At 40.0% G+C, this 17,910-nt stretch overlaps 1 protein-coding gene across 1 annotated transcript; it reads right to left on the bottom strand.

Annotated features, from left to right (window-relative positions):
• Positions 1–3,643: 3,643 nt before the first annotated feature.
• irx2a (iroquois homeobox 2a) lies at positions 3,644–9,580 on the bottom strand. The gene is made up of 3 exons (XM_040013170.1): positions 9,026–9,580; positions 7,245–7,650; positions 3,644–6,555 (listed from the first exon to the last, which is right to left on the bottom strand). The coding sequence occupies exons 1-3, from the start codon at positions 9,263–9,265 to the stop codon at positions 5,660–5,662; spliced, it is 1,542 nt and encodes a 513-aa protein (XP_039869104.1). The 5' UTR covers positions 9,266–9,580; the 3' UTR covers positions 3,644–5,659.
• Between the last annotated feature and the right edge of the window lie 8,330 nt (positions 9,581–17,910).

Here is a 17,910-nt window from a genome sequence, read left to right on the forward strand (position 1 = left end):
GCATCTTTTACTGTTCTGATCGTATGCTTCATGTCACCACGCTGTCACTCATTCTGTTTCTTACTTTTAACAAGGTCCAGCACTGAGTGCACCATTAGTGTTTGCAAACAAGCATGTTGTGTATGTGTAATACTTAGATAATGTGATGTGTAACATTTAATGTCCACTGTATAACCTAGAAAAATAAAAGGTGTAGCGCTATCAGTGGAATTTCAGTTAAAGTATGCATGTAAACGCAATAGTTCTCATAGTATTGTTAACAATATATGTTGTCTTCATTATAGTGCATATACTGTATGTAAGTATATGCTTAGATGTCTGTGAAGGTTCTGCATACTTGATGTAGATATGGAGTTGCGTTAGTATATACAGCATTATGAACTTATTTTTGTGCTTATGGTATAGTTGTGGGCAAAACACTTTTAAATAAATACACCTATGTTGCGTGTGTTTTCACAAACTGCTTTTGACAAACACCCACACTCACACACACACACACACACACACACACAGAGGATTTAATAGTTCAATAAATTGCATCGCATGTATGTTGCACCTTACCTTTTATGTTCAGCTTTGCAGGAGATTTCACAGCCGCCTACCAATTTTTGCCTGATTGACAACCTAAAGGTGGAGTCCACTACTGCAAAGTGTTTACTCACCAAAGGCATTAAACATAACTGTCAATTAGGAGTGGAAGTCAAGGCTCCTAATGGCCTTGTTTAGACTTTTGTGCGGACATGTATTAGCGTGTCTCAGTCTAAGAGCGAGTGTGTGCGTGTGGGTGTGTGGACTTAGACCCGTAAGGATCACTATGAAATCCTGCACAACTTACTCTCCCCTTGATCATCCAGAGTAGTGAACATTTCACTTGACACCTTTACGAGAGGACAGGACCTTGGACTCATTTTTAACATCCCCCCTCATTCACTTTGATGTGTTTTATTAAACACAACTGCACCTGATTTGTACGCCTCTCTCTTTGGTCTCTCGGTTTTTCCCTGAATATTTGTAGTACTTACCTTTGACTCTGAACATCAGCAGTATTTATGGATAGGTCTTAATGGGTGAGTTTACCATGGAGGGTTTAATAGCATCAAACAGGTTAAAATAAAAGACAGGTTACATTAAAGGCTAATGGTGCTTTTCATATTATTTTGCCTTACTTTTACACAAGACCTCAAATTTGCTATAAAAAAATAAGTGGTATTGTTTCTGATATAGTTCTATAAAGCTAAGTTCACATCTTGGAATTTCAGCTGGTTATTTTTTAGTGTTTTATATGCAATTTTAAAAACATGATCTCACTGTATCATGCAAGAGAATAGCTGCATTACACCCTCAATGCAAGAAAAAAAGGCTAATTATTCTTGCTTCTGTCTACCCATGATAGACACATGTGGAAGTCCATGCATACTGAATCTAAAATAATATGCAAGTGTCAATTTTTCTTTTAACATCTGGGCATCTGTAGCACATCAGTCAACTGCCTAATAGTCTTCCTTAACATCATGTCAAATTAACACTGCACCTCCAGTAAAAGACAATTGTAAAATAGTAATTGGCTACAGTGAAACTTTAGCTTCAGCAGGTGTGTATCAGAGATAAACGCTTGAGCCATTTTGGAGGAGAAAGTGTTGATAGGAGGATAAAAGATACACAGAGCTCATGAATTATCTGCATATGCGAGCTACTTATTTGATCAGCGATAAGGGGAATGAGTCCACTTGCTCTCAAGTCTGTGCTCACATGAAGCCTATGAGCCCTGCGATAACATCAATGTAGTTTTCAATGACGACTAGTCCTTAGTAATGATCACATCTTTGTTGGTAGGCTATTTGATGGGATTATGTCTTTATTTGGTATGCAGTGCATGGAACTAAAAGAATATCTAGATTAGTTTAAATCATTCCCCGACACTAAAACATTGCTTTATGGTACTAAGCAAACCGTCTGTTTTGCCCTTGAGGATCAATATCGAGGCTGTGTCAAGGTTACCCTAGTTTCTTCCACAAATAGTCTGAATGGATGTGGACCAAAGAAGAGCTATTTCAAAAGAGTCAGGAATTCCTCTGCACAATTGTGACTAATTGTGGCATAAATTCACAATCGTTTCATAAGGGGTTTCACAGCTTGAAATTTGTCATGTGCAATGGCCGCCTTGTTCCTATTTTCACCTGCCGTTGCTCTCAGTCAAACAAAGAGGAGGGGTGGACGTTTCTTTTCATGTGTTCAAAGGTGACTGGTTGCCGAGCACTTTCTCTTTTTTTTTTTTTTTTTTTGAATGAAACAATAACACTTTTTTATTGCAAGCAAATGTTGACATTTGAAGGGAGCAGCAGCAGGTGACAGAAAGAAAAAGCGAGTGAGAGGCAGGGCCCCTATGTGCTCTCGAGACTGCCTCCGGTGCTATTTGACAACAGTGCGTGTCCCTGGGGGAGCCCACCTGAGAATAAAGTATGCATTTCAATAAATCAGCTGCTAATGAAAGCATTTTGACTGAGGAAGAAACTGGCCAGGTGCTATAACATTCATGTCTTCCGTCTACTGCAGCAGTCTGTTAGTGAGGTAGAGGTAAATGATAAAATATTTCAAATCACAGCACTGATGAACCAAAGAACCTGAAAAAAAATAGTGATGGTTTCATGAATAATCCAAAGGAGACTTTTACACCATCCTGGGAGTGTAACACTATTTACTCTTAGAGCAAAGTATGCATTTATGTCACAAAGACTTATGTTAACTTAAAAGGTGGTCTAAGTGAGTTAAGGTAGGTTTACCCTCCACTGCTCCCTTGGTAGCAGCTAAATATTACGTCCTTGGTATGGGGAGGGGTGGGGGTCCCATGACATTTGGACTGCTCCAAAGCACAAATTCAACTGGAAAATGAAGGATTAGCTTTTAGTCTAGCTGGGAGCAATGATGGAGGCCTCTTCTTGGAGGATGTCAATATTGTATATTTGAGTATTTCATACCTTATATCACAATAAGGTGACAAAATATTTAAATTAATAATTAGAATAATAATAATAACTAAAGACTACCTTTTTTCTTTCTAATTTGTTCAGTTAGCTGTGTGATATAATATCCAGCCATGATGAAAAGCAGTGAAAAGCCTGTCCGATTAGGGCCCATCACACAGCCCATTGGAGCTGGCAGATGCTTAGATAGACTTTTATGGATTGCTCAATGCCGTGCTGTAATGAAGCAGGCAGTGCTGACCCATCCTGAACCAGGCTAAAAAGCTCCAGGGACGGCCCCGCTGGGAGCCCATAATGCCCGATGCGTCCCACGGCTGTATTAATCACACTGAAAAATAAATGTGTGGCAGGGAGAGGGGAGCTGGGAGAAAAATGAAATAAAATAAGCATCTCGTTTATCCCCATCAAGGTCCTGAATATGTGACCGAGGGAGATCCCCTGACCAGACGCTTTAAAAGAAAATGATTGTCCATTTAGAAAGAATGGATTGTGCAATCTGTGAGAACTCATAATCTTTATGAAAAGTGAGATTCATCAAACATCTCCCATCTGCAACTGACAAAACAAAAGAATAATGAGCAGAGAGAATAAAAAAAGGAATAAAAAAATGCAACAGTGTTAAACAGTGTTATGACTAAAAGAAAGACTGCCAAAGATGAATGTAATAGTTGGGAAAACAGTTTAATATTTTCTCATTTGAATAATGGATATAATACCCCACCAGTATATCTTTACCAGCGAGTTTTGATTTTATTTACATTCAAAGATATAAATTAGTAAAAGTACTCCTGATAACAAGATTGGGTCGCCTTTTTCCCAAATGCGTTTCAAATAAAAACCGTCCATAATATATATATATATAATTATATATATGTATATATATTTACAAAACAAACAGACGATGTCAGTATCCCATTTTTGCAATACAACTTGCATAAATTATAGGCATCGTTTCGCCATCCTTTTAAAAAAATAAATATCAAATGTAGGCTATTCCACTTTGAAGTCCTCAAGTTCACTTCAGTTCAATTCGGTCCACTTTGCGTCCCCAAGACACCTCGGTTTCAGGCCAAATTTTAGTTTTTATTTTCACACGTAAATATATACTGAAATAATATACCGTGGCAAATAAGCAAACTAGAGGAACCTGAGAAATAACATGTAAATCACATATAATGGGAGATCGGTTTCAAACCAGCATATGTAATTGTCGTCCAAATTGCCTCAAACAGAACGGCGGAAATAATACAATAACATTCTGACAAACGTGAGCTGAAGAAAAAGTCCCAGTCTGCGTGGGGCTTAGAAAGCGGTAGCAGCTGTCATTCCGACTAAATGGTGGCACCAGATCCGATTTGGAGTAAAGGTTATGTGGGTTAAAACGTGAGGCTAAGGGGTGGCGTCCTTTGTCGTTTTATAGTCAAAGCAATTGTGACACCTACCTGCAGACCATGGAAATTAAAAAAAAAAGTCCCACACGATCAAATGATCAATTTCGTCCACCACCACAGAAAACATGAACAAAAACACCTCTATACTGCAAGTGCTCATTAAAAATGAGGGGGGGGGGGTCTCTGCTTATACTGCTACTAAAACGTCCTTAAGCTATTCGTCGGCATGTAGGGAAAGCTTTAAATGTGCGCAAGGAAAGTAACCACCACAGCTACCTAAGTGACATTTGAAAACGTGAAGTTCCACGATGACTGCACACAGCAAACAAACTCATTTGTTTGCTTTTGGCTGACCCTGTGTAATTAGAATTATTCCAGGTTGAAAGATAAGGTCTTGGGCCCGCTGCGCGCGCGCGCACACACAGGAAACATTAAAAATAGGATTCCTGCTCAAAACTATGGCAACATTTTGTCTGCTTATTGGATTCACAGGGTGCCCACTGTGTGTGTGTGTGTGCGCGCGCGCGCGTGTCTGAGCGCATGGATAAGCTTATTTCAGGCCCGTCCTTCATAGTGTTGTTTTAATGTGTATCTGTAGACGAGATCTTGTAAGTTTTGTTTGCAATTGGCTTGTATGTTATATCCCTACTGCTTTGTAAGGCAAGATTGTTGCAAATAGAAACCCCGTCACCGGATTCTTATGATCCCGTGGGATCATCGGAAAGATCAAAATATGCGTAGTTTTTTTTTCTTTTTTAAGGGCTGGTGGGCAATTATAAATTGATTACTCCGGGAGATTACTGCAATGAAAACGAATAACAGGCCATAGTGCGCGTTCATTTCCTTACTGCGCTGAAAAATGTCCAACTTAATAAGTCATTTAGTCTCATATTCAGTCCTAAAATGTACTCTTCTTAGCACAAATGAAAAATCACGTCGTGTTAGCTGTTTCTTGTGAAAGATCGCTTGAATATGAAGGCTTCAGTTTGTTCTGTTTTGGTGCTATTTGTTTTTTTTTTATTATTATTATTTTTCTTTCTCGAAACAAGACTAAAGAGTTCAGATCATGCTTTGGTGTCATTGCAGTGACACATGGAAGTGAAAAAGAAAACCGGTTAGTTTGCATTGGAAACAAGTGAGCTCATTTTACCTCCAGCGTGGCGCCATTTCCTTACAGGGTTGAATTAAAATACAAATTTAGGACTCAACACTAGATTAAATAAGTTTTCATAAGTTAGTCTCTCTTTTTTTTTAATTATTATGATTTTTTTTTTACCGCGTCATATTTTACGTACCTTTCTTTGCTTCTAAATTTGCGGTTCTGAAATGCTGTTGCTGCTGCTCAACAACAATCTGGTTTGGATTATTTTTAACGAGGGGAGAGTCTGGCCTGTGTTTGGGGTTTGTGCTGGCCTCCAGAGCCTGCTGAGAAGAACTGAGACCCTCGTTTGCAGCAGCAGCGGCGGCGGCGGCGGCGGCGGCAGCAGCCAGACTCACTCCAGATGAATTAGTGTACCGCAGGATCCCTTGACCCTGCAGGGGGCTGAAGTTGCCATAGTTTGTGTAATTGCTATAAAAGGGTGAAGTGTAATAAATAGGTCTTCCGAGGATGGAGGGGGGCGGGTAGAGGGAGGGCGAACTGGCAGCCGGGGAGGCTGCGGAAGGCGTTGGGGAAGTGAGAAGTCCACCGCTGGAGGAGGGGCAATTTGGTTGCCCAGTTGACTGCCCCAGTTGCTGTTGCTGATGTTGGTGCTTTTGGTCCGAGGTAGCAATTTCCGCCAGCGACCACAATTTCGGTTTGACCGTGGGGTTAGGAGGCGCTCCCGAAGAAGGCCTGTTGTCAAGGCATGAGGAGGATTTATTGGTGTTAATATTGTTGCTACTGACGAGGCTCCGTGCTAAATCCTCGCGTTGGCTGTGGAGGTGGTGGAGATGGTGGAGGTGGTGGTGGTGGTGGTGATGGTGATGACTGAGAACTGGAGCTTCTACTCCGGTCAGTGGCGATGACGTGACGGGTTTAGGTGAAAGCTGAGCCCGCTGGTCGCGGTTTGGGTCCTCGCCGTCCTCTTCGCATTTGTCGCCGGCTTGTTCCGAGCCAAGCTCGCCCACACAGCTGACCTTCTCCCCGTCTGACTCTGCCGAGCAGGAGTGGTCCGTCAGGGTGTCTACGTGCAAGCTGATGCCTAAGACGAGCATGCAAATAAATGGAAAAGGGTTAGAAATGTTAAAGAAAGTGAGAAAGTCTCAAAAGTAAACTGTATAAAGCTTATAAAGTCCATTAATCGTTAATACTTTACAGCCAGCCTTACTTAAATAGTGGTGTGGTACATGCATCATTTATAAAGTAAGCTGGATTTAATGTATATTTTATACCATAACAATTGTGCTGTCTTTTTTTTTTTTTTTTTACATAATCATGCACGTCGACGTTTTCATCGTAACAATATTAACAGTCTAGTTTTATTGAGACCACTTATGGCTACTGCTATGCTCGGTGTCTGCTTGCCAGTGACCTGTCATTAATCACGCTTAAGAAAATAAAATGTTCCTTCTAACAGGTCATTACGTGTAGCTTGAGTCTTAGAACCTCGTTTTTCATTAAAAATTGATATCAATCAACGTGGCTACCTAAATAGTTCATGGACTCGACTGTCTTGCAAACACATTTTAATTTTAAAAAATATATATATATATGTCTGTGTGTGTGTGTTAGAACTATAATTCACGTAACTGAGTTATAATTTCATCTCTTTGATATTTTGACATAAAGCAGCAGTGCAGCACATAACTTGTGAAGTAAATAAAATGGGCACCCCCTCCTTCCCATCCAACTCTGAATTGATCATGACCTGGTCGCCGGATAATACCCCACCTTCATCCTCCGCTGAAGCCTCGCTGTTATCCAGGGTTTTTTCTGAGCGCTCCACTTCTTTCCTCTCGCCGTCCCCGTCCTCTTCGTCCTCGTCTTCGCTCTTATTCCGGGGTGCCCATGTCATCTTATTCTCCTTCTTGAGCCTCCTCCGGGCGTTTGCGAACCAAGTAGAGACCTGCGTCAGGGTCATCTTGGTGATAATTGCCAGCATGATTTTTTCTCCTTTCGTCGGATACGGGTTCTTCCTGTGCTCCTGCAGCCAGGCCTTCAAGGTGGCCGTGGCGTCCCTGGTGGCATTTTTGCGGTAAGCCGGGTCGTTGAGCTGGAAGGGGTATCCTGGGCTCCCGTAAGGGGGATAACTCAATGCCCCGGCCATGCCTGTGGTGTGCGCGTCGTATGGAGAGGACTGGATAAAAGTTGGAGGAAAAAAGAAAGAAAGAAAAAGTCAAGAGCTGAGCTGAGTTAGACTGACATTAAAAAGAATTAATAAAAAAATTGACATTAATGTGGCTTGTACAAAGTGACTTATATTGAAAAACAATTTCCTATACGTTGGACATTACAAATGTATATGTATATATAAACTTTACATTTTGACGAATAATAATAAATGATAAGACAAAAATTACATCATAAGTAGCTATAACTGTACATGCTTTATTCAACAGTGTTAAAAAAAAAAGTAGGCCTATAACCATTCCTTTTTGAAAAACGTGTCCAAACAAGTGAAACATGACGGGACTCAAATATAAAAGTAGTACCAGATTTTATCTTCATTTTATATCAATTATATATTATAAAGTGATTTAAATATCGTCGCAGGATTTCGGAATGCAGTGGACTGTTTCATATAAAGAAAGCATAAATAATAACTAATTGTTTAAGTATTATTATTGTTGTTATTGTTGTTATGGTTTAACCCACTTGTCGGGTTGAATCAAAAAGGACTAATTGTAAACAGGCATGCTGAACACATCGTGGGCAAAAGCAGGCCACAAAAAGCCGAGGAGTAATGGTTAACTAATGGTTAGGATCATTATCGGATTAACTAATAACAGGGTTCCCCTTTATATAGCAGTTAAGATAACAAAAAGGAAATTTTAATTTTCTTTAATCACCTATTAACCAACTCATTTCCTTTCAGTGGCTGCTTTTTGTTTATGGTGGCAGCTCCAATGTGTTAACATATCGTCTCTTTGCAGCATTAGAAATCCCATTAGCGAATCACTTGATGTGCACCTTTCCTAGAACGCTTGAGGTGCCCTGTGTCATTAACATTGCGAGTCATGCTTTTCGTGTTAAAATTTAGTTTATTTAACCAAGAATTATACCACCCCATCCATTCCTGATTTTAGTGCGTGGCTGATGAAGAAAAGGGTCATAGTTTGTGTTATATTCGATTTCTATGGCGCATAAAGTCGATGCTTAGAACCCAGACGCTTAAAAGGCAATCCTAGGTATTCCATTTTATACAATTAACTGCGCAGGAAGTGTTAAGCGTCAATAAAGCCATTCCAATCTGCGGCTCACGATCAAAAATCCCATTTAAGCCAAGGGGGTCAAAGATTTTTATAGCGAGGACCCCTCTAGGAGGCCACCAGATATGAATGTATAGCACTCCATGGTAAAGTTCCGCAACTACTTTCTGTGGAGTGAATCATGACAAAAAAAGAAAGAAAATGCAAACCGATTTATCGGCGATGTTCGCCTGCGACTTTAAAACGCCGACAATCGCCTTCTCTGAAGCTTTATCATAAAGAAACACAAAGAAGATGTTTTACCATGTACGATGGGAATCCCGTGGTTGGATCCGTGGAGTATGACAGTGGAGTGGAGAAGCCTGCACCGGCCGAAGCAGAGAAAGCAGCTGACCCGGGATATGGGCTGAAGGCTGAGCCAGACGACGACCTCGCCAAGTCTTCGTTCCGCGGGGCGGCCAAAGCCGAGGCCCCGTAAGCCGGACATGAATACAGCGCCAGAGAGCCCGGGGGCTGGTAGAGGTAACCCTGAGGATAGGACATTGGTGAGCGCGCGTTAGGTCGCCGAATCCAAAAAGGGGGAGGAAAAAAAACGCACAAGGCGGCGGACAACAGCGGCCAAAATAATAAACAATCAACTCAATAATCAGCCGTGCAAACAGTCATCAGAGAGTGAAAATAAAAAAAAGGCCTCCCTCCACTGCCCCCTTACTGGGAAAAACCCCCCGAAAGATCTGTTAAAGTGCCCACATAGAGGCAATGTGGCATGCGTCTTGATCCCCTAGCGTCCGATGTTTTTAGTACGCAGCACTATGAAGTGAGGAGTTAGGAGGGAACGAGCCAGTGGAGTTTCAGACACACAGAGCATTGGGGGAAACAGGAGCTGTCACTCCGGCTCATCTGAATATCCCATCCCCGCCCCCTTTCTGTCTGATAGAAATGGAGCCTCGGAACATAACCAAAGAATCCACACGGCAAATCGTAGCGTCCGTCCGTCCTATGAATAGACGTTTGACTTGGAATGAGGCTATTTAAAACTTTTTTTTCACCCCCTTAGTATCAGACATATCCTCCAACTAAATGTTATAGCGATCCCAAATCATTAAGTCCAAGCCTCGCAGTTATAGCTCATTTTCCATTTGTTTCTAGAGAAATTCACCATGATTATACAATCGACTCGCAACGTCCGTTTCAGTTTCATTATTTCAAAAACGGTTAAATCCAATTTAATTGGCTTCTTAGGCTGAGTATTTTTGCAGCACATGACATGCGCAGAAAGGGCGGTGAAAAAAAAGTTCATCTGTTTTACTGACAGTTTTTTTTTCTTGTCGTTTTATTTTGCTTTAAAACTAAGTTGACTGTGGTACACGGTGTCTGTGTGATTAAATCCAATCCAATAACAACGGAAAGGCTGAGGAGGGAGATCGAACAGGAGCGAGAGTATAAAATGGCCAATGCTCTCCACTTGCAGCTGGTTATTTTGCCTGTAGTTCACAAACCGACACATCCATGAACGTATGTGTACTCCGATATGTAGGCGCTCCTCACGCAGTGCGCGCTCTGGCCTGCGGGAGGCGTACACCGCTCCCGAAGTTTCACTACTTAGCGCATCTACATGGCCTCCGCTTATTATTACAATTTCATTCATCACCAGTAATTACATAGGAGGTTGTGGTCTGTTGTCGCTTCATCAAGGGCGGTGTTTCCTCTATGCAGACACCAAGATTAACCACCAACTCCAACCAAGCTTGTTTACTTGGTCAGTGCGTTTGGATGCTCACCTGTACGCGTTGTAGTATATCTGTGTGCACTTAGGCCTGTCTTCTTGCTAATTAATGCATAGTCATTTGTGATTACACGCATTATGACCTCTGTTGGAGAAAAGAGATACAACACGCCGTGGCGACAACCTGAAACCAGTTTTGGAACAGACAGTCAAGGTAGCAGCTGTTGGCGGAAAAAAAGTGTAGCCTGGATTGGTTCAAATGAATGTGTATTCATCTAATAAGTTACTTATTCCTTCGCTGCATTGTGTTGTAAAAACAGTCTGTTCTGGGGGCATAATAACTGGGAAATAGTGATGTTTTGTGATCTGTTTGTGCATTTATATGGGCATCAGTTTAACTTATTTCACTTGTACTAATTCGTCTATAACAGGTGTCCTGTTAGCATGTGAATAATTTATATATAGGCCTCACACCTAATTAACATAAAATCTAATGTAAAAGAAGTAAATTTTGATTAATACTATATATGTGGATATTACTACTACTGGTACTACTACCAATACTAATAAAAATAATAACAACAATCTGTTATAAATTACTCAAAGTGTCCATATATTTAATCATTAAACATATTTTTTTTAAAGAAAAAAGTGAACAAATCAATCACTTACACATAGTGCTGCCCAAAATGTGTATTTTCACATTTTAATACTGTTTATAACACCATATGACTATACCGTTACATACAGTTATAGCATAAGGCAGGCAAGTTACCATTTGTTAATTTTAACCACATGCTGTATTACTCTCATTTTTTTTCAACAGAAATTTACTTTTGATTATTCTTAAAATTGACACGACCTAACATTGTTGTCCTAAAATTCCATAGTAGCTGGACCTCTAGAACACTTTTTAAAAACTCTGTTCCCGGAAATACATACAAAATAAGAGTAATATAAGTAAAGTTTTACTGTAGGTACCTTTTTAAATTGTTTTATTGTTTGACAAAGATATATATTGTTTAATAGATTACAGAACTACAGATTATTTAATACATCCTTAATTATTTCATGATCTATGTGAATTTTACAGAACAGCTTGTCTTTTTTTTCTGCACATGCAGTTGGTTTCCATGTTTCAGGCAGGAGTAATCAATCGCAGAAGAGTAAATGAGTGCTCTCAAAATAGATCGGGTCAAGATATTATTGACCGGGAGTACTGAGTGGCCCACACCAGGGGGCACTGTCTCCTCTACACACAGGGCATGGGCTAACTGTTAGTACTGTACCAACAAGTGTGTATATGTATGCATGGTCTGTGAGGCTTTATATCTGAAGGCATATACGAAGGTTAAATTATATGCACGTGCATCTAAATCGTAAATGCAAGTCTGTGTCCATTTGGTATTGTGAAAGTACACCTGTTATAGCTGGTTAAAGTGCATAAGTTTGTGTGTCTGTGAGAGTGTGTGTGTCTATGTGGGCGCATGTTAAACTCCACAGTAGTGCATTCCAGGTCTCAGTTTCAGAAAGGCTCCAAAGATATTTTAGTCCCAACTTGATAAAGATACAGGAGATGGGAATGAAGTGATTGACACATAGACAGAGCGATGAGGTAGACAGAGACAGGCAGAGAAAGACCTTATAGATCCAACAGAAATTAAAGTAGTGAAGAGGAACAGAAAAGCATGAGGTCAGACAGAAGCAGAGAGGAAAATGATGTGGACCTTTCAATATGAACTGAACACATCGCCAGTTTACTTGACTCCATTATAAAAGTACCTGAACACCATTTCCACAGACCATATACATTATTTCAAATCATTTGCATTGTTGTGATGCCAAGACCTGTACTACCTTTACTTTTATTAATAATTAGAAAAGCATAATACACAAAAAAATATGTTTTGTGTTTCTTTTTATTATTCAATACCTTTTTATAAAAAAAAATAGACTTCAGGCCTAACTAACTGATGCTTTTGCAAATGATTGTTTAAAGGCTAAAAGTAGCTGTAATGTCTCTGCTCACTGAAGATAGCCTAATATCAGGTGCTATTTTATAAGAAATCTTCTCTTCCCTTATGAATAAAAGAAACAATTATTGATTTCCTCTCTCCCAGTATTTCCCCTCAACAAAATTTACCTTTAAATAACAATGAAGTGGCAGAGTTACTTGTAACAATGATTACCAGCAGCTAATTCTTTTCATAGAGTAAATTGCTCAGAGTTAAACTAAATAGCTAAAGGATAAAGCCTTTATGTCATGATATTTGTTCTCAACACAAATGACTAAATTAATATTGATTTCTAATTTTTCATACACTCTTGAACCTCTGGGATATGGCTGCTGTAAACTTTATTTGTATGGTGCGCAATGAAAGCAACTATTGAGGCTTGTGTTCACTAATTGTGTACATTTAGGGGAAGAGTTAGCTGCAGCTGGATAAATGAAGAAATATGGATGTATCTCCCTTACTGTAATTATCCGTAGCTCTAGGTGCATGGCAAGAGCTAGAAATGGACTTGTTATGTAGTCATATTGAGCTGATGTAAAATCAATTGAGTCTGGAATATAGCAGAATGATTAAAGGCAGAGTGCACTGAGTTTGTCCTCCCTGAAAAGCAGCTTTTGTCTTGTGGTCTGTCTCTTTTGGACTCATACTGGTGATTTTGTTTCTTTGGGCAGTCATTGTTGCTCATCTAATCTTGTGTCATTAAAAAAAACGGGCGTAAAATGCTCTAACAACATTTATAATCCCAAATTTAGAAACACGTTAAAAAAGCTCAAAATATTTTATTCTCTGTGGGCTGGAGAAAGAATGTTCAGTATCCCAAGCTTGCACAAAGTACAGCATATGTGTGTTTTTTATGCTCATGTTTGTGCGTGGGTGTGCACAGGAAAGCAGAAAAACTGCATTGTGATCTTTCCTTGAGCAACTTAGTTAGCTGAGCAGACTTGAGCTTTATGTGATCAAAACAACTCCTCAAAACTCCCGAGATCAGTTTGAAAAAAAAAACCCCAAAAAATGACAAAAAACCAAAATGCTGAAGTACACGACTTTGTTTATCTGTCAGTGTGTCACAATTGTTGAATTTTGATGCGCTACTACAGTTCGTCTCGTTCCCTTTTTCTTTTTGTACATTGAGGGGGAGGGGTCAGTAAGGGAGGGGGCAACTCATGGCTGATGTGAGGGGTTGGGTGGCAGGCTGGCGACAGGCCGTCGTCTCTCTCCCCGCCTGGCATCTGCCCACTGCTGCCAACCCTCTTCTAATCAGCAGCCGTCCATGTGCTTGGCAGCAAAGGGGGTTTCAAATCAGCCCCTCGCCCCGAGTTAAAAACCCTAAGCCCTATCACTTTGTAAACGGGTACCTTTAGGGTGACTGAAACAGGGACGCCTCTGATGTGCTGAAGTGGAGAACATCGGTTGCCACGTTGCTTCAAATACATTATGCTGCTAGCGCTGTTGTTGCTGTTCTTCTTGTTTATAAGAAACTAAATCAGTAGAAAGCTCTTTCTTTATAGGTTTGATTTGTCTGACATGCTGCTAACTGACATGCATGTTGGAGGAAACTGTTCTCAGGCAGGAAAAGTGAAGAAGTAAACCGATGGGCTTGAAGTGTAATTCCTCCTGAAAAAAAGAGAAAGAAAAGCAGGGAAACAACAACTGTGCTTGTACTGAAACACAAGTCTTTATTTTGCTTTTATTTTGACATGCTGTCTGAGTTGGTAAGACATGTCGAACAATGCAGCTGCTATCTAATTCATGGGGAAAATGCCTCCCAAGTGCTGTGCTGCAAACTGCAAGAATAGAGGTTCTTCACTAAACACTGTCTCACCAATTCAGAATATTCAACATGAAGTAGTATACGACACAGAGTAGAATTTAAACAAGTCACAGGATGATTAAACCGAAACTGTTAGATATAAAAGTCTTCTTACTATTTCCATTTTACAAATGATCATTTCAGAGTATGTTATGTGGTCTATAAAGCGTAAAGCTACAGGGCTCATTCATCTGCAGGCTGGGGGATTTAGGTGGAATGGCTTTTGGCTTCAGAAGTAACAAACACAAAGAATGGGCTATGTGGAAGAGGAAGAAGAAGAAAAAAGAATCCACAAATTATAGGAATTATGTGCAGCATTGGTTTCAAACACACACACATCCAGACAGACTGATTGATGAACGAAATGAGTTGCCGAAAATCAAAGGAGGAAATAAAGGGAGACACAAAGGGGGAACAATTTGAAATGGACTAACCCTCTCCAGTGGCTCTGTAGCCAAGGGTCGGGCAGATAGGGTTGCCTAGAAAGAGTCTGCTGACAGCCAGTGTCACTGGGCTTTGTAATCATTGTGCTGGACCTGATAGGGTTACTAACGGCTAATCCAGGCTGACCTTGGTTAGGTGCCCTGATTGAGGATGGCTTTGTACAGTTGGGACAGCTAACAGTATGACGGTGATGCTGACATATAATGTCTGCGTGGGGACTTGCCACCACAGCTCTTTTGTTGTGCTATCAAGTTGCAAGTCCCAGTTACACACACACACACAGACACACACACAAATGTTTTTCTTTGTTTTTTTTTTGTTTCTCTGGGTGGAAGAAAGGTGGCATTTAAGTTGTCACAGGGGAGAAGGTGAAGTTGTATCTCAAAGTTCACGAGGTCAACTCTTGTGTTGGATGGTTTTTGCATGACAAGTCCAACTGCGAGGAAAATTTTTGTTGTTGCCACGTAATTTGCGTGTCTGAGGTGGACATTATGAAAACATCGCCACCCATCTGTAACGTTTCTGCAGGAGTATCTCTGAGACATCCCCAGATAGATACAGCATTTTCTGTCCACAGAAAGAGCAAGAAAAGGAAGCGATATTTTGTATTAGGAGAAGGGAAAAGGAACTTGTATAACTCTGCTTTGGTGGCAACAACACGAGAAAGTGACTTTTACATAAAATTGCATGCATTTTTTTTACAGTCACCAAAATTTTATGTTGAATAAAAACACATATGAGTGATGCTAGATTAAAAACTTTTCAAAATATTCTTCATGTATAACCTTGCTGCCAACTGAATCTGTGCTTGTGTAAAATAGATGTAATGTAATCGAATAAGACTGGAAGAAAACTCCAATTAATCTTAAACAACATACACACATCACACACATCCACAAGCATCCATTTCACACACAGAGACACAAAAAAACTCAGGCACACACACACAAACATACACACCTTCAGGCTCCAACTGGTGTGAAGGCAGGGGAGAGAAGGCATCCTTGCCTTTCTTCCTGCCAGGGAGAGCTGTAAACGGGAATGGGATTCCCATCCCCTGGAGCCTGCTACTAATCCACAACAGGCCCACTGCTGGATTACTGGGGACATCAGCTGACATGCCAGCTAGAGCACACACACGCACAAGCAGGGCTACAAACTAATATGCACGCTCACCTATACACACATAACTAAGAGACACATATCAGTGCATGAATACATGTGTGCCAACAATGCAATATGTACAGCATACACTCGCATGCATAGACAGTGGTACATGTACACACATAATCAAGACCTGGAATGCAGCTCATGGCTTTAATACATTGGCAGGACAATATACAGATTGCCATATTTCTGCAGTCAGGAATTGGCAGTAATGGCTAAGTCTGTCCTCTATTGTCCCTGCTAGTCTGGTTGTGCATTTACGTATATGCTTGTGGAGTCCCCCACCTTGTAATTATACACATCCATCCTACATTAGGTATGGTCATAGCGATTGTGAGTCCTCGGACTATTTTTGAACAAAGCAGAATTTTAAAGCTATGATTTTGAAATAGTAATTCACCAGATATGTATTTAGCATCTCCTGTCTTCACAACCAGAAAGAGAAATTTGATCTGTCCAAGTAACTGCATCTGGAAATCAAATTTAGAAGCTTGGTCAGGGACAAAATTTATTGTTGGTGGTCAGTAGTTCATTCTGCTTATAGCAATCAACCAGAAACATTATGTATAGCCACAGTTAAACACTGTAACTCTGTTTCACCGCTTCATAAAAGAGATAAAATAGTTCAGTAGTGTAGGAATAACTTTTCTCAATCTAAAACTGCAAAGAAATTGGGGATTTCGTTATATGTGGTGAGAATATGAGCTCCAGGCTCTCAGATGGCACTGTATTTAAAACATATATACTTCATATATGGCTTAAATTAATTAAGGATCATGAAAACTTTTGAAAATTATTGCGATTGTTCACAGTGTCGCTCATTTACAAAGAACTGTGGATTAATTTTGGTCTAAAGAATCACAATTCAACATTCTGGGGTAATTTGGATTGATTTTGGTCATGCATTCCAAATGTCGAATTCAAAAGCCAGTACTTGTGGTTATATTGGGGAACATGGCATGAGTGACTTGCACTTCTATTACAATACTAACTATTGCCATATTAAAACACAACAATGCAATAAAGTGTCATTTGATCTTGCCTGCTGTTAATGTAACAAAGAGATGCTGGACAGAAATGATCAAATGCAGTCTAAATCTCCAGAACTCAAAAAATTGAACCAAAGTCCCCCATAAATTATGGATATGTGTGATGCTGTGGTTCACCATGTTTTCTTATTTCTTTTTTTTGTTATCATAATAGTATATTTAGGAGTTATAATACTATGAACAGTCTTGGTTACTTTAAAAAAATGAGCATACACAGTGAGAGAACTGTTAGAAATTATAAGCTCCAACATAGAAATAAGCTGCAATGTATTTCAGTGTAGTCAGGTAAATCTCAGCCACTGATTAGGTCAAGCGTGGTGGCAGTATTTGTGGTAAACACTGTTCCGCTCTGGGGGCTAAACGTTTGTGTCAGTAAAGAATAATTACACCTTTCGACACTGTATCTATCATGTTAATCTCAGTCCACAGCAGTCACTTTATTTTCTCATTTGTTTAATAGCTCACTAGCAGCTTTATTGTTTCAAAGTGCTCAATAGTAAACCTGTAAATTCTCTGTTCAACATTTGCCCCTGTGGCATTGTGGTTCACCAGCTCTGAATGCTGAAATAAAGCAAACAGTCATTGATCTGCAATCAAAGATCCAGAACAGGAGGTCATTTACATGTAGAGAAGGGGACTATTAGGGACTTTGCTGCAAGGCATGTGTGGGGTGAATTTTATTTGGCGGCGACTTACTGACACTATTGATTTACCTACATTTTGTACATGCGGGAAAAAAAAGCACTATTACTCTGCTACTAATACTACTAGGTGTTTTAAAATATCCTATAGTAGGTCTAGATGCTGTTTGCTAATTAGAAATAGATTTGCGTGTGCTGTTCAGAACAAAGCCAAGTTAATTATCTAGGGACGGATGGAGAGACAAGCTTTATACTATGGGCCTTGATATGAGGAAAAGGAATTAGATAGGAGGCAAATGGCTCTTGAAAATTAGGCACAACCACTTATTGGCAGTT

The sequence above is a fragment of the Simochromis diagramma genome, unplaced genomic scaffold (genome assembly GCF_900408965.1).
Source record: "Simochromis diagramma unplaced genomic scaffold, fSimDia1.1 OVJJ01000618.1, whole genome shotgun sequence".
Taxonomy (NCBI): Eukaryota; Metazoa; Chordata; class Actinopteri; order Cichliformes; family Cichlidae; genus Simochromis; species Simochromis diagramma.

Bases quoted from the DNA above. Each gene is read 5' to 3' on its own strand.
- irx2a (XM_040013170.1), bottom strand. From the start codon at position 9,265: ATGTCCTATCCTCAGGGTTACCTCTACCAGCCCCCGGGCTCTCTGGCG. The intron at 7,651-9,025 runs GTAAAACATCTT...ACTTTTATCCAG, and splicing joins CGGGATTCCCATCGTACATG to TCCTCTCCATACGACGCGCA. The intron at 6,556-7,244 runs GTGGGGTATTAT...TGCTCGTCTTAG, and splicing joins GGCTTCAGCGGAGGATGAAG to GCATCAGCTTGCACGTAGAC.